Source organism: Neomonachus schauinslandi, chromosome 4, assembly GCF_002201575.2.
Source record: "Neomonachus schauinslandi chromosome 4, ASM220157v2, whole genome shotgun sequence".
Taxonomy (NCBI): domain Eukaryota; kingdom Metazoa; phylum Chordata; class Mammalia; order Carnivora; family Phocidae; genus Neomonachus; species Neomonachus schauinslandi.
In genome coordinates this window covers 63,077,362-63,090,757 of record NC_058406.1, presented here as the reverse complement: position 1 = coordinate 63,090,757, position 13,396 = coordinate 63,077,362, and the positions used below count along the sequence as shown (strand labels likewise).

At 41.6% G+C, this 13,396-nt stretch overlaps 1 protein-coding gene across 1 annotated transcript in view; it reads right to left on the bottom strand.

The window, feature by feature from the left end:
• Window positions 1-12,591, bottom strand: part of AK5 (adenylate kinase 5) — a 238,586-nt gene extending 225,995 nt beyond the window's left edge. Inside the window, exons 1-3 of the mRNA XM_021678135.1 lie at window positions 12,532-12,591; window positions 7,234-7,420; window positions 433-600 (exon numbers count right to left, since the gene is read on the bottom strand). Coding sequence (XP_021533810.1) covers window positions 433-600; window positions 7,234-7,420; window positions 12,532-12,591 — 415 coding nt within the window. The remainder of the gene's footprint in view (window positions 1-432; window positions 601-7,233; window positions 7,421-12,531) is intronic.
• Between the last annotated feature and the right edge of the window lie 805 nt (window positions 12,592-13,396).

The following is a 13,396-nucleotide window of genomic DNA, read 5'->3' as shown; positions in this document are numbered from 1 at the left end:
GTGTTATATGCAAATAATGAATCACGGAACACTACATCAAAAACTAATGATGTAATGTATGGTGATTAACAAAACATAAAAAAAAACAAAAAAAATACTATGTTTAGAAAACTTCTAATGGATTCACTTATGTTGTTAAAAGTTAAACAGATAAAACCATAGGACAATAAATCTTGAGGAGATTAATACTTCCAATTCATTATAGAGAATTTCTAGGACATTGTAATGAGATTCTATAAAAGTGCAATAGGCATTAGATTATATAATTATAATAATTCTGTTTTATTGAAAATTATGCTAAAAATACTTCTATCTACTGTCTCTTGAACTTTTGTTTCTATTTGTCATTACCCAACTTAGTATTTGCAAATACATATAATTAACATAATCTCTATAGCAATAGCATAAGAATTTTGCTTTCTGTCCTCATACCTATGACAAGAATGATTTTTGGTCGAGGTCTAGTAGGATCAAAAACCTCATACTCCTCAATTAACTCTGCAGTCTCAGAGAGGTCCGTATCACTTTCTATGGAGAATTGATGGATTGGAGGGAGCCGATCATACCGCCGATATGGAAAGTTTGAATTTTCAGGCATTACTGCAAAAGAGTAAGATAACTTTGAAACGGGAAAAATAAAGCATAATAAAACATTTTTTGTACTTAGCCCATTAGTAGAGGAAATTTTTCAAACTAAATGAGTTTGGTTTTTTTCAACTGGAAGAAGACCCCATCCTGTAAGTGGTATGCAAACTTTTTCTTAAAGGGCCAGACATTCAATATTTTGAACTTCTAACAGTCTCATACTCAACTTGGCCATGGTAGCAGGAAAGTGGTCATAGACAATATAAAAACAAATGGATGAGCTTGTGTTACAATAAAACTTTATTTATAAAAACAGGTAAAGAGTCAGACCCAGGTCATGGGTTATAGTTTGCCAACCCCTGTTCAGAGGAACCTTCTTAAGTACTGCCTAATCTTGCTTGTAGTTTGTATATATCCTGATCTCTGCAAATGGTGCTCCCTAGAGTTATGTAGTATACAAGCTCACAACTTTCACAACCTTATGCAGCTGCTAACTCCCGTGTTGTTCAAGGCTCAGCCATGGTTCCTGTAGTTCATGGCTCCTTCCTTCCTCACCCTGTGTGTCACTATTCTGGGGGGCCCAGAGAAGCCCTAATGATCCAAAAGGCACCTGCATAAAAGAAACAGGAGACCACTTGGCTTTCCATGAGGGATTTAGCTATGGGGACTACTGGATTTTAGCATGGCATCATGCTTATATCTCTTTCTGGGGTGTTGATCTGGTAGAACTTCTCATGCTCTGTTGATAAATGAGGATATTGACTACTAACCCACTGGACTCACTTTAGTTCCACGAGAGGAGGAGAATAGTCTGCAATGATAGTGGATATTCTTTAGAAAATTCTGGGAAGGGTTTATGATAGGAAAGGCACTGACAACAGTATCCTGTTTTGCCTGAAATTGAATTGCTTCACCCAACACAGGGCAAAACTCTAGGCATTATCCTCAACTACTTTCTTCCCTCACTCTTCACATCTATTGCCATAGATGTTATCTCCAAAACATATCCCAAATGCATATATTTATCTTCATCTCCACTACTACAACTCTTGCCCAAGCCACTATCATTTACCCAGACTGCTATAATAGACTCTTTACTGGTCTGCCTGCTTCTAAATTGTCCCCACAATCCACTGCCTGAAATGCTTTTCCCAATGCAATCCCATGGCTATCTGCTGCTTGCCATTCATACCTCAGCTCAAATGACACCTCCTATAAGAGAACTTCACTGACTTTTTAATCTCGAGTAGCCACCTAATTTCCAGGGCACTACTCTAACAATGCTCTACATAGCATCTACTATTTCACCATCTGAGAAGTCTCCATTTACTGTTTGTCTTCTCCCATTAGAATGTTCAGTTCCACGAAGCAGGGACCTTACTTATCTGGAACTGTATCCCTGGGATCTAAAACTATGCTTGGCACATAGTCAGTGTCCAATAAATATTTGTCGAATTGTTAACAAAGAGAATAGATGACTTCCCATAGAGAAAAGCCAGAAGATGGGTAGGCAGAGTGTGGCCACAGGATAGAGGGCCTTGACCACCACGGTAAAGGGTTTAGCTTTAACCTGGTAGAAAGCCAGCAGAGAGGTGTGTTGTTTTTTGGGAGGGGGTGAGTAGAGCAGTGACATAATTAAATATGAAATATGTTTTTTAGGAAGATTAATCTGGTGATGGTTAGAAGGGATTGAGTAGGGAGATGAGGAGCAGAAAGAATAACAGCTAAGAGTCAGGTACAGTAATGCACAGGTGAGAAATGAGGGCTTCACTTAGAGGCACGGGAAATGGACACAAGTGGTAGATATGAAGAACATGGTTACAATTGGGATCTGTGACATGAAAGGAGGTGATATTACAAAAACAATTACCAGGTTTCAAGTCTAAATGAATAAGGAAAACACTGCATTTCATATAGCATCCTTCTGCCTTCTCTCTTCTGCTCCAGAAATAGTGGGCTTCTCTCACTCCTGTCTATATCATACCCTCTTCCTCTATGTCAGGAACTCCTATTCTCTATTCCCTGGTAGCTACTCAAACTCCTCCATCTTTCTTTAGCTAACACCCACTCAGCTTTCTGTCTCCAAGCATTAGCATATCACTTCTTCCAGGAAATCTACCCTGAACCCCAGCCTAGGTTGAATCCATTCCCCCGTTAATATGGTTGATCCTATAGCATATGGTATTTCCTATAGCACCCACTGTGTTTCTAATTATATATTTATTTTTTTCACCATCAATTTTTTTTATTCCATATTCAAAATGATCACCAACTCTATTATTTTTATTTCAACAATTATTCCTGATTAACATCTCTTATAAAAATTCTTAAAAAATAACCTCAGCATTATATTCTATATAATTTTTATGTATATACCATACAGGTATATGATTTATACACATATGATGTATATATATAATATATACATAATTTTTATGTATATACCATATATGTATATGATACATATATATCATACCTGTATAGAGTGTTCACTATCTACACTCCTATAGTATTTACATTTCTTTTTAATGTATTTTAATATTTTATTTTTATTTTATTTTATTTTTTTAAAACAGCATGATTTTTTTTTTTTAAAGATTTTATTTATTTATTTGAGAGAGAGAATGAGAGAGAGAAAGAGAGCACGAGAGGGGGGAGGGTCAGAGGGAGAAGCAGGCTCCCCGCCGAGCAGGGAGCCCGACGCGGGACTCGATCCCGGGACCCTGGGATCATGACCTGAGTGGAAGGCAGATGCTTAACGACTGAGCCACCCAGGCGCCCCTGACTCCCCCAGATCTTAACCACTAATAGTTTCCTGTTGACCAGAAGCCTGACCACTAACATAAACAGTCACTTAACACATACTGCGTAGGTTATATATATATTAGATACTGTATTCTTTTTTTTTAAAAGATTTTTTATTTATTTATTTGCGAGAGAGAATGAGATAGAGAGAGAGAGCACGAGAGGGGGGAGGGTCAGAGGGAGAAGCAGACTCCCTGCCGAGCAGGGAGCCCGACGCGGGACTCGATCCTGGGACTCCAGGATCGTGACCTGAGCCGAAGGCAGTCGCCTAACCGACTGAGCCACCCAGGCGCCCTGCATTTTTTTTTTTTAAAGATTTTATTTATTTATTTATTTTTAAAGATTTTATTTATTTATTTGAGAGAGAGAATGAGAGACAGCACAAGAGGGAAGAGGGTCAGAGGGAGAAGCAGACCCCCCGCCGAGCAGGGAGCCCGACGCGGGACTCGATCCCGCGGCTCCAGGATCATGACCTGAGCCGAAGGCAGTCGCTCAACCGACTGAGCCACCCAGGTGCCCCTAATGTATTTTTTTTAAAGATTTTATTTATTTGCGAGAGAGAGAATGAGAGAGAGCACAAGAGAGGGTAGCGTCAGAGGGAGAAGCAGACCCCCCGCGGAGCAGGGAGCCCGATGCGGGACTCGATCCCGGGACTCCAGGATCATGACCTGAGCCGAAGGCAGTCGCTCAACCGACTGAGCCACCCAGGCGCCCCTAATATTTTATTTTTTAAATTGAAGTATAATTAACACAGTGTTTTATTAGTTTCAGGTGTGCAATGTAATGACTCAATAATTCTATACATTTCTCAGTGCTCATCAAGATAAGTGTACTCTTAATCCCCTGTATCTATATCACCCATCCTTCCACCCACCTCCCCTCTGACAACCATCAGTTTATTCTCTGTATTCAGGATTCTGTTTCTGTTTGTTTGTTTTAAATTCCACACGAGTGAAAAAAAACAACAAACAAACAAAAATTCCACACGTGAGTGAGATCATGTTGTATTTGTCCTTCTCTAACTGACTTATTTCACTTAGCATAATACCCTCTAGGTCACTCCAACAGGGCAGGTTAGCATGTTTGTTCTTTCTCAGTGGCTACATCTTCAGTCCTAAAAGAATGTCTGACAATAGTAGTGCCCAATAAATGGTTATTTTATTTTATTTTATTTTATTTTATTTTTTTTTTAAAGATTTTATTTATTTATTTGAGACAGAGAGAATGAGATACAGAGAGCATGAGAGGGAGGAGGGTCAGAGGGAGAAGCAGACTCCCTGCCGAGCAGGGAGCCCGATGCGGGACTCGATCCAGGGACTCCAGGATCATGACCTGAGCCGAAGGCAGTCGCTTAACCAACTGAGCCACCCAGGCGCCCCAATAAATGGTTATTTTAATGCTCAACTGACTCTCTGACTTCATCGAAATAAGAAAAGAAGGAAGTGCTGGTTTTGAAGCAAATATGCTATGCTTGCTTCTAAACATGTTGAGTATAAGATGACAATGAGATATTCCAGAACAGAAGCTCTATGGACATTTGGAGCTATGGGATTAGAACTCTTATTCACAACTAATTATTTGTTCAATTGGGTACATATGGCAGAAAAAAAAATGGATGCTTATCTTACATTGATAATACAGTCTTTTCAGTCAATAATTTATCCTCGCTTTTTTATCATATCTTTATGTATGAAAGTAATTTGCCTAAATGATTAAAATGTTTTAATTCATAGAATAATTTTTCATGATAATTATATATTAGCATAGCTATATCAATATTTCAGCAAAATATGCATGAATCATTTTTATTTCTAGAAATAATAATGCTTTAAGTTACTGGGAAGTTATCAGTTTCCTTTAATTTAATAATATATTCCATAAATTATAGCTAAAACTTACAAAACACAAGTATGTAAAGCATTTCAGAAAATAAAATGTTATTATTACAGAAAAGTCCATTTAGAAACCATTCTCTGTCTTTCAGCATGTGTCCTAGATACAGAAATGTAATAAGACATTCTTGTCATCATAGTACATTGAAAGGTTCTATTTGATGATTAAAAGATCTCTGAGAAGAATTCTGGTAAAGTATTAGTAGGTATGGAGATTCTAAAATTAATAAACAATTGTAATTCTAATGAAAGTTAAACCTACATTTTCCATTCCTGTTTTAGCTTATCCTGCTAACTCAGGAGTTCCAAACTGGTCATTTGTGGGCCTAATACAGCCCCGTAGATGTGTTTTGTTCAGCTCAACCTTTTTCCAAAATTTGTACATGACTGCCTTTAGACAATGACTGTTCTCACTTATTTGACCACAGTCTCCCCTGTTCTCTATTACACACTTGGCCTGCTGACTTCTATGTATAATCAAGCCAAGTAACAGTATGAAATAGAAGCATTCGGATTTTATTTTGTTGCAAAACAGTCACTTTTCATACCCAGTCTGAGAGCAGCTTTTGAACTAAGGGGATATAATATCCTCTTAGATTTAAATTTAAAAATGTAAAAATATTTTAGATTAAATCCAGTAATACCTGAGGTTTGTCAGTGCTTTAAGGTTTGGAAACGATTCCCTATACTTAACCTCACTTAATTAAACAAGGGTGTGGCAGACGTATTTAACACTGAGCCAGATTCTAACAGTATAACAACCCAGGAAAGTAAGTTAGCCGTTTTGGGAAGGTACTTGAACCCTTCAAGCCCATGAAAAAGTCATTTTGTTCACCCAAGCAGAAATTTACTAAGTGGTGTGCCTCAGAGGTAACTGTCACTTGAGCATTCAGGCCTCTATCAACTAGTGATGATTCCTGCATGGACAGGGAAGGAGTCTGCTCTCTGGAGATGCTTCTGAGAAAATGTTGTTTCTGCTTACCCTTTGTGTTTCTTAAAAATTAACACACTATGTCTTTTCCCCTACACTGCATTCAAATAAAATCTAAGCAGATCATGACTAAGTAAAATAAACAGAAGTTTATTTCCCTCTTGTATTTGTTACAAATACTAGTAAGACTTGTATTATAAATGCTGCAAACATTTCATGGTACAATTTTTGAAAGTGATGTAAATTTTGAAATTATAATGATCTTGGCCACTGGGAAAGAATAAACTTAGTTTCCCCTGATTGGAAATGATTCCATTTTGCACATACGATTTTACTTCAACCAGAGCCTAAAAGGTGGTTGGCTGATGTTGAACCACTAATTTTGATAAGCATGTAGTTCAGAAAGCTATCAGAATATACCATGAATCTCCTCTAGTGAACTCCAGTTCTTAGTTCCAAACTATTCTTAAAATTGCTAGACAAGTTCATGTCTTCTACTTCTTTTATAGCATCCAAATGCCTAATCTATTATGTTGCATTCAGTAGCTGCTTAATAAATACTTGTTGGATTAACTAGTATGAACTTAATATGCATTTATGCAGATGCACTAATATGAACTCTGAGTTTGGAAACATATTATGCCAAGCTCCTCCCAGCTAATTAAGGAATGTTTAATTATTACATAATAACTATTTTGTCTATCCATTTATTTGGGGAACTCTTATTTGCAATTTTAAGAAAAATTCATAGTTTGCTAATGTAATTCATATTGCAAAATAATAAAGTCAGAAAGACAAAATTTCATTAAGCCTTTAGGGAAGTGTTGGACAGTGGCATGTGCTTTTGTCTTATCACAAACGTGATGAGAATCTGGAGCAGAGAGATTAATCATGTTCCAGGGTCAAATATCTTTCTAGGCTTTTGGAAACCTAATAAAACAAGTAACTACCTATAGTCTATATGGTGTGTTTTAAAAAGAACTGCTGTAACTATAAACCATTATTCTACGTATACATTACCATTTCTTAGAAAGGATCTCCGTGACTGTCCTCCATTGAGCGGAGGTAAGGTCTTCTTTTCCTGGCTGACAAACGTATCCCACTTCACCTTGTCACAGCCACCTAATTCCTTAACTTTCTGTAAACAACTTTCCAAGTACTCTACCGGGTCTTCAGGCTTAGAACACATAAGTCCATTCAAGAGGCTCTGAAATACAACAACAAAATATGCCCATGTAATATAGGTTTTAAAATCACCTTTGTTAGAAGAGTTGTATGTCCCATCTTTAAATTCTGGGTTGCTTTTGGTCTTCGCATTTGTTTTTTTAATGAACAATTAGAGCTGGAATTATGACCTGCTGAGTAATTAAGAAAGCCCCTAAATTCTCGACCATTAGTGTTCAGCTCAGCATTCTCTGCCTTTTAAACAATTCAGACAACTACATAGTTTAAAATGGAGGCACCCTATCAAAGTGAGATAAAGTGCAGTGTATAAAAGTGCTCCAGTCATTATTTGTCATATTCTTACCCATTCTTAAAGGCTCCGAGCCTTAGTTTCTTCATTTGTAAAATGTTTTACCTACCTCAGAGATTTTTTTTAAGATTTTTTATTTATTTATTTGATAAAGAGAGACACAGCAAGAGAGGGAACACAAGCAGGGGGAGCGGGAGGGGGAGAAGCAGGCTTCCCACTGAGCAGGGAGCCCGATGTGGGGCTCAATCCCAGGACCCTAGGATCATGACCTGAGCCGAAGGCAGATGCTTAAGGATTGAGCCACCCAGGTGCCCCTCTTAGAGAGTTTTTTAAGGATTAAAAATGTAATATTTGTAAAGTGCATATTGAGGGCCTGGCGCATAGTAAATACTCAATAGAATTGGTGGTTCCCATTAATATTATTATGATCAGGAAGCCTCCTCTGAGCTCCCACGTTGGCTTGTGGACCTCTTCCTAGCATTCCGTATTACCCAGAAAAAAAAAAAATCTTGGGGCGCCTGGGTGGCTCAGTTGGTTAAGCGACTGCCTTCGGCTCAGGTCATGATCCTGGAGTCCTGGGATCGAGTCCCACATCGGGCTCCCTGCTCAGCAGGGGGTCTGCTTCTCCCTCTGCCCTCTTCCCTCTCGTGCTGTCTCTCATTCTCTCTCTCTCAAATAAATAAATAAAATCTTTAAAAAAAAATATTACCTGTCATTTATACTGAAACCATCAGTTTATGTGCTGGTCTCATCTTCTAAACTGTAAACTCTTCAACAACCCAGAGTGGGTCTTTTTTATTTTTCAGTCTCTAGCCCCTGACACTGTCCCCGGCACATGGTAGGTGCATATTGGACTGTTTTCTTTCTTTTTTTAAAAAATATTTTATTTATTTATTTGACAGAGAGAGATAGCAAGAGAGCAGGAACACAAGCAAGGGGAGTGGGGGAGGGAGAAGCAGACTTCCTGCTGAGCAGGGAGCCTGATGTGGGGCTTGATCCCAGGACCCTGGGACCATGACCGGAGCCGACGGCAGACGCTCAATGACTGAGCCACCCAGGCGCCCCTGGACTGTTTTCTAATTAGGAAAAATATTTTACTCAAAACATAGTCTGAGACTTAAAAAAAATGCTATTTGATACATAATAAATCACCACAATATCCGTTCAGGTTACAGAGGAAAACCTGGTGTCCAATGTGTCACATGTAGTAGTTTCTAAAAATGCTACAAATTTGGAAATGCTGATTCCTGGGAACTGGACTGATGCACAAACTGTTTTCCTTTACAGTATTTCATGGAAAAAGCACAGAGAATTATTATCACCAATATACATTATTAATGTACAACACACACACACACACTCTTTGAAAGGCTGACATCTTTGCTAAATACAATATTTTATTTTCAAATTATTCTTGTACAATTTGCTCCAAGTGGTAGGCAGTTCTTTCCAGGTACATTTGTTCTCTCAAATCCCAAACAGTGTGGGTTAGAGTGCTGAGAGGAGTTCAATTGCAGAGGGAGAGGAAAAAACTAATCTGGGCATCCACATTCAGTTTGTGTGTCAAGATCTGTGTTATAGATACACAGACACACACGGACACACACACATACGGACACACACATTGTGTTTAACTCCTCACATTCCTATGTTAATATAGCTAACTGTGGCAATGCTTCCTGTGTCTTAGTATGCCTTAGCTCACCCAATGCACTCTCAGCCCTATGTGGTATTATTATCCCCATTTTATAGATTAGGAAACCATGGCTCAGAGATGTAAATGAGCTGATCAAACTCATTAACTTGTAGGCCCAGGATTCCAACCCAATGTTTCTGATTCCCAAACGCACATATTCCTCTCTCTACATCTTGCAAAAATACGGTATGGGATAAAAACAAAATGCCAGACTATCTGTGCCCCCTACATAATCCAACTATACAATATGAATCACTCAAGGTCTCTCTTTTTTTTAAAAAAAATCCCTATTATTGCCTAAAATGAGTGAACATACTCAATGAAATTTTTTTTAACTGGAAAATATACACTTCCAACCTCCCTAAAGAAATCTGACTCCCCAAAGGGTATTGACTTTAGAAGGAATGAGTTCCATTCCATGGATAATTTTAACCCTTTCTTCTAATAGTCAGCCACCATTAGGGATCCAAGATAACCTATTATTCCATCTCTTTGAGTTAATCCTTAGAGAACCTGAATAATCTAATTTGACTTTCACCAGAATTCAAATTAATTGCTAAATCTCTGCTCGAAGGTACAGTAATAGAAGATCAACACATACACTCTAAGGTTAGCTAGAGTCAAGAAATCATGACAATATCAGGGGAACGTGGTTTTTATTTTAAACATTTACTCTAAAAATAGAAACACATTTTAAACTTGAACCTACCAGAGATATCCCATTTAGTGCATGTGATGTCTGAAGTCAGGAGAAAATCTGAAAAGGTCAGTTAAATACATCTAGTTGTCTGACAGTATGTAGATTCCAATAATCAATTACGTGGTCTATAGTGGTGTCTAAAATCTAAAGCTGAGGCAATGTTTTTCGTTTGATAGATACCTAATTGATAAACTCTGTATAGTTAGAAATTTCACATACCATTATTATGGTTTGACAGAGAAAATTCTGTTCGGAAACAAAACATTTGGTTATGCTTATTACATGGCGAACTGGCAGGTTTTACTTCTGTCTTCTGCTGGATAAGGCATAGATTCTTACTGGTAGGATGGAGTCTTTGGAGGTCACCAGAAGTCTTTTTCCATCTTCCAAATGTCCAGGATTGCATTTAAGTACATTGTATTACTGCATTTCACCTAAGGGAGTAGACTTCCTTTTCTGGGTGTACACTATTTTAAAATGTCCCATTCATATGCAGAAAAACAAAACAAAACAACATAATACCTGGATAAAAATGCCAGCTATCACCTATCTGCATACACAGTGTAGATTTTCATGAACAAACCATCAAAAATCTCTGTGGTTACCAAGGAGGAAAAATAGTACCCACATTTATAAAGAAAACAGACATACTATTAAGCAGCACTTTGCAATCAGGTGACATTCCTGCAGATGTTTCTAATTATTATTTTAGAAGTATAGAAATGAGATTGATCTCAGTAGTAACATTTATGACAAAACCTTCAACTCTTTTGCTCTGTATTTACTTTTTTTTTTTTTAAAGATTTTATTTATTTATTTGACAGTGAGAGACAGCCAGAGAGAGAACACAAGCAGGGTAAGTGGGAGAGAGAGAAGCAGGCTTCCCGCTGAGCAGGGAGCCCGATGCGGGCTTGATGATCATGACCTGAGCCGAAGGCAGACGCTTAACGACTGAGCCACCCAGGCGCCCCTCCATATTTACTTTTTGAAAATTAAAAAAAAGAAGAAAAAGGAAAACTCTTTAAGAACTCTACCTACCCCCGAGACCTGTCCTTATGCAACACCTCCTGATTCTTTTCAAGCATGAGTAACACACTTGCTAGATTTGGGTTTCACAAACTAGGCTTGTGCTCAGTGTGTGGTTTACCTGGGAATCTTGGCTTCAGACCAACCTGAAACCGGTGGCTTACAGAGGTGAGAAAAAAATGAAGATCTGCAATTATGGTGGCCCAGTTTAAAGACAATCTGGGAAAACAGGCATCAAATTCTTTTCCCAAATGGTGTTTTAAAATTCCTTTTAGCAGAACAAACCTCCCAAACAGGAGAAAGAACAACTCATGACCCTTGGTTTAATGGGATCAGTCTACAGTTTATCATCTTTCAGAAATGGGGGGGGGGGGCAGGTTTACAGTGAATGGAATTCATCTGCCGGAGCTCCATCTATGAAGCTTGGCTCGCTTCCATTTTTTGTTTTGTTTTGTTTTGGTTTTGGTTTTAACCGAAACCACATAGAACTCAGGAATATTTCAAAATTCAAATATAGAGAGAAGGAAAGGAAGCAAAAGGCTCCGAGACGTAGGCTGCGGTTAGAACTAACAAGGTTCCTTTAGTTCATCCCTCAAGCCTCCTCTCCCACATTCCCAAAGTGTTCCTTATCCCCTGGGTCCCTGGTGGAGATGATGCTGTGATGCGGCCCCAAAGACAGCAACAGGAGTCACGTCCGCCTCGCCGCTCTCTCTCCGACTTGCTTTCTCTAGGTGGGTTGGAGGAGGCAGGCGAAAGCTACAGCCAGGGCGAGGAAGGAATGATCCCTTCCAAGGCGACGGAAAACGTGCTCAGGAGTTCATTCACCGAAAGCGCATAGCAGCGCTGGGAGCCTGCCACCCGGGAGATAGTGCTGCACTCGACGGGTTTAGATTTGTTTTTTACATCTTCATCTCTCTCCTCCAAGCTGTCCCCGCAGAAGGCTACTTCCGTCCACACTTCCCCTTCCCCGCGGGGTCCTGACCCTGGGCGCGCGGAGGGGCTAGGGCTCTCGATCCCTCCGTTTTGAGACCCTGCTCGCTCCTGTGCGCCAGCGTACCCACCTGGCCTGGCCCTCGCCCCTAGAAAGCGGGGCCGACCGCCGCCGGCAGCCCACCCTACACATCCGAGGGGTACACTGGGGGCAACCTGCTTCCAGAGCCCTGCTGGAAGGCTGAAACTTGATCTGCGAGATGCGGGCTTCTAAGCCCAGCCATCGGACAAGGACCCCGGCAACCCGCTGGAAAGGCGACGACCCCGGGCAAGCGGGAAAGCGAGCTTCTGCAAGCCCCTTCACTTCCGCGCCCCGTGTCGGCAAGGTGGGACGGGGAGCGGCTTCCATTCCCTCCCCCCGACCCCCCCACCCCAGGCCCGGAGATGCCTTCCCCGGGTCCTCCCGGCCGTCTGCCAGCCCTAGCCCCCTACCTCGAAAAGCTGAGGGATTTCCCTCCGGGCCAGATACTCCTTGGCATCGTTGGTGTTCATGGCTGTGCCGCGCGTGCCTTGGGGCACGGGCGGGGAGGTTCCCGGGCTGCGGCGAGCTGGGCTGGGGCTGGCGGGGTCCGCGCGGAGCACCGGTGCAGCCCTTGATCTCACGCGCAAACACTCCCACGCTCAGCTCTGCCCGCCCAAGCCAGTGCCCCCTCTCCGGCCCCCGGGGCCTGTGGTCTCCGCGCTCCCGCCGCCCCCGCCTCGCTGCTGGTCCGCGCGCCGGAGCTGCGGGCTTGGAGCAGCGGCTTCCCGGGCTCCCAGGCAGCGCGGCCGCCAGAGAAGGGCGGAGGGAGCGGAGGAGGGAGGACAGCGCGGCGGCCGCCAAGCAGCAGTCCGCTCGCCTCTCCCGCTCAGCGCGCAGCGCTCTGCGCCTCCCGGAGCCGGGTCTGCGGCGGCGGCCAGTCACGCTGCGCGGGCGGGCACAGAGTGCGGGGGTGGGAGCGGGCGCGCGCGGGGGGCTTGCAGTCACACCCCTCCGAGTCACACCACCGCCGGGGCGCGGCGCTGACCTGCGCACGCCGCCCGGGGACGCGGCAACCTGGGACCAGGTGGCCAAAGGCAGAATCGGGGGCTCAAAAAACCTGCCCCCTTCCCACCGCCCCCCCCAGCCCCCAACCACAGAGTTACTCCTGCATCCCCATGGAGCTCCTGGGAAGAAATCTAATTGTTAGAGAATTTGTCATTTATTCCTAAGGTTACCGATCTTTCATCACAGGGAGCTGGAGGTAAGGAGAAAAGGAGGATTCAGAGTGTGGAATCCGTCCTTATAAGACAATTTTTAGATCTTGGGTATTTCTAT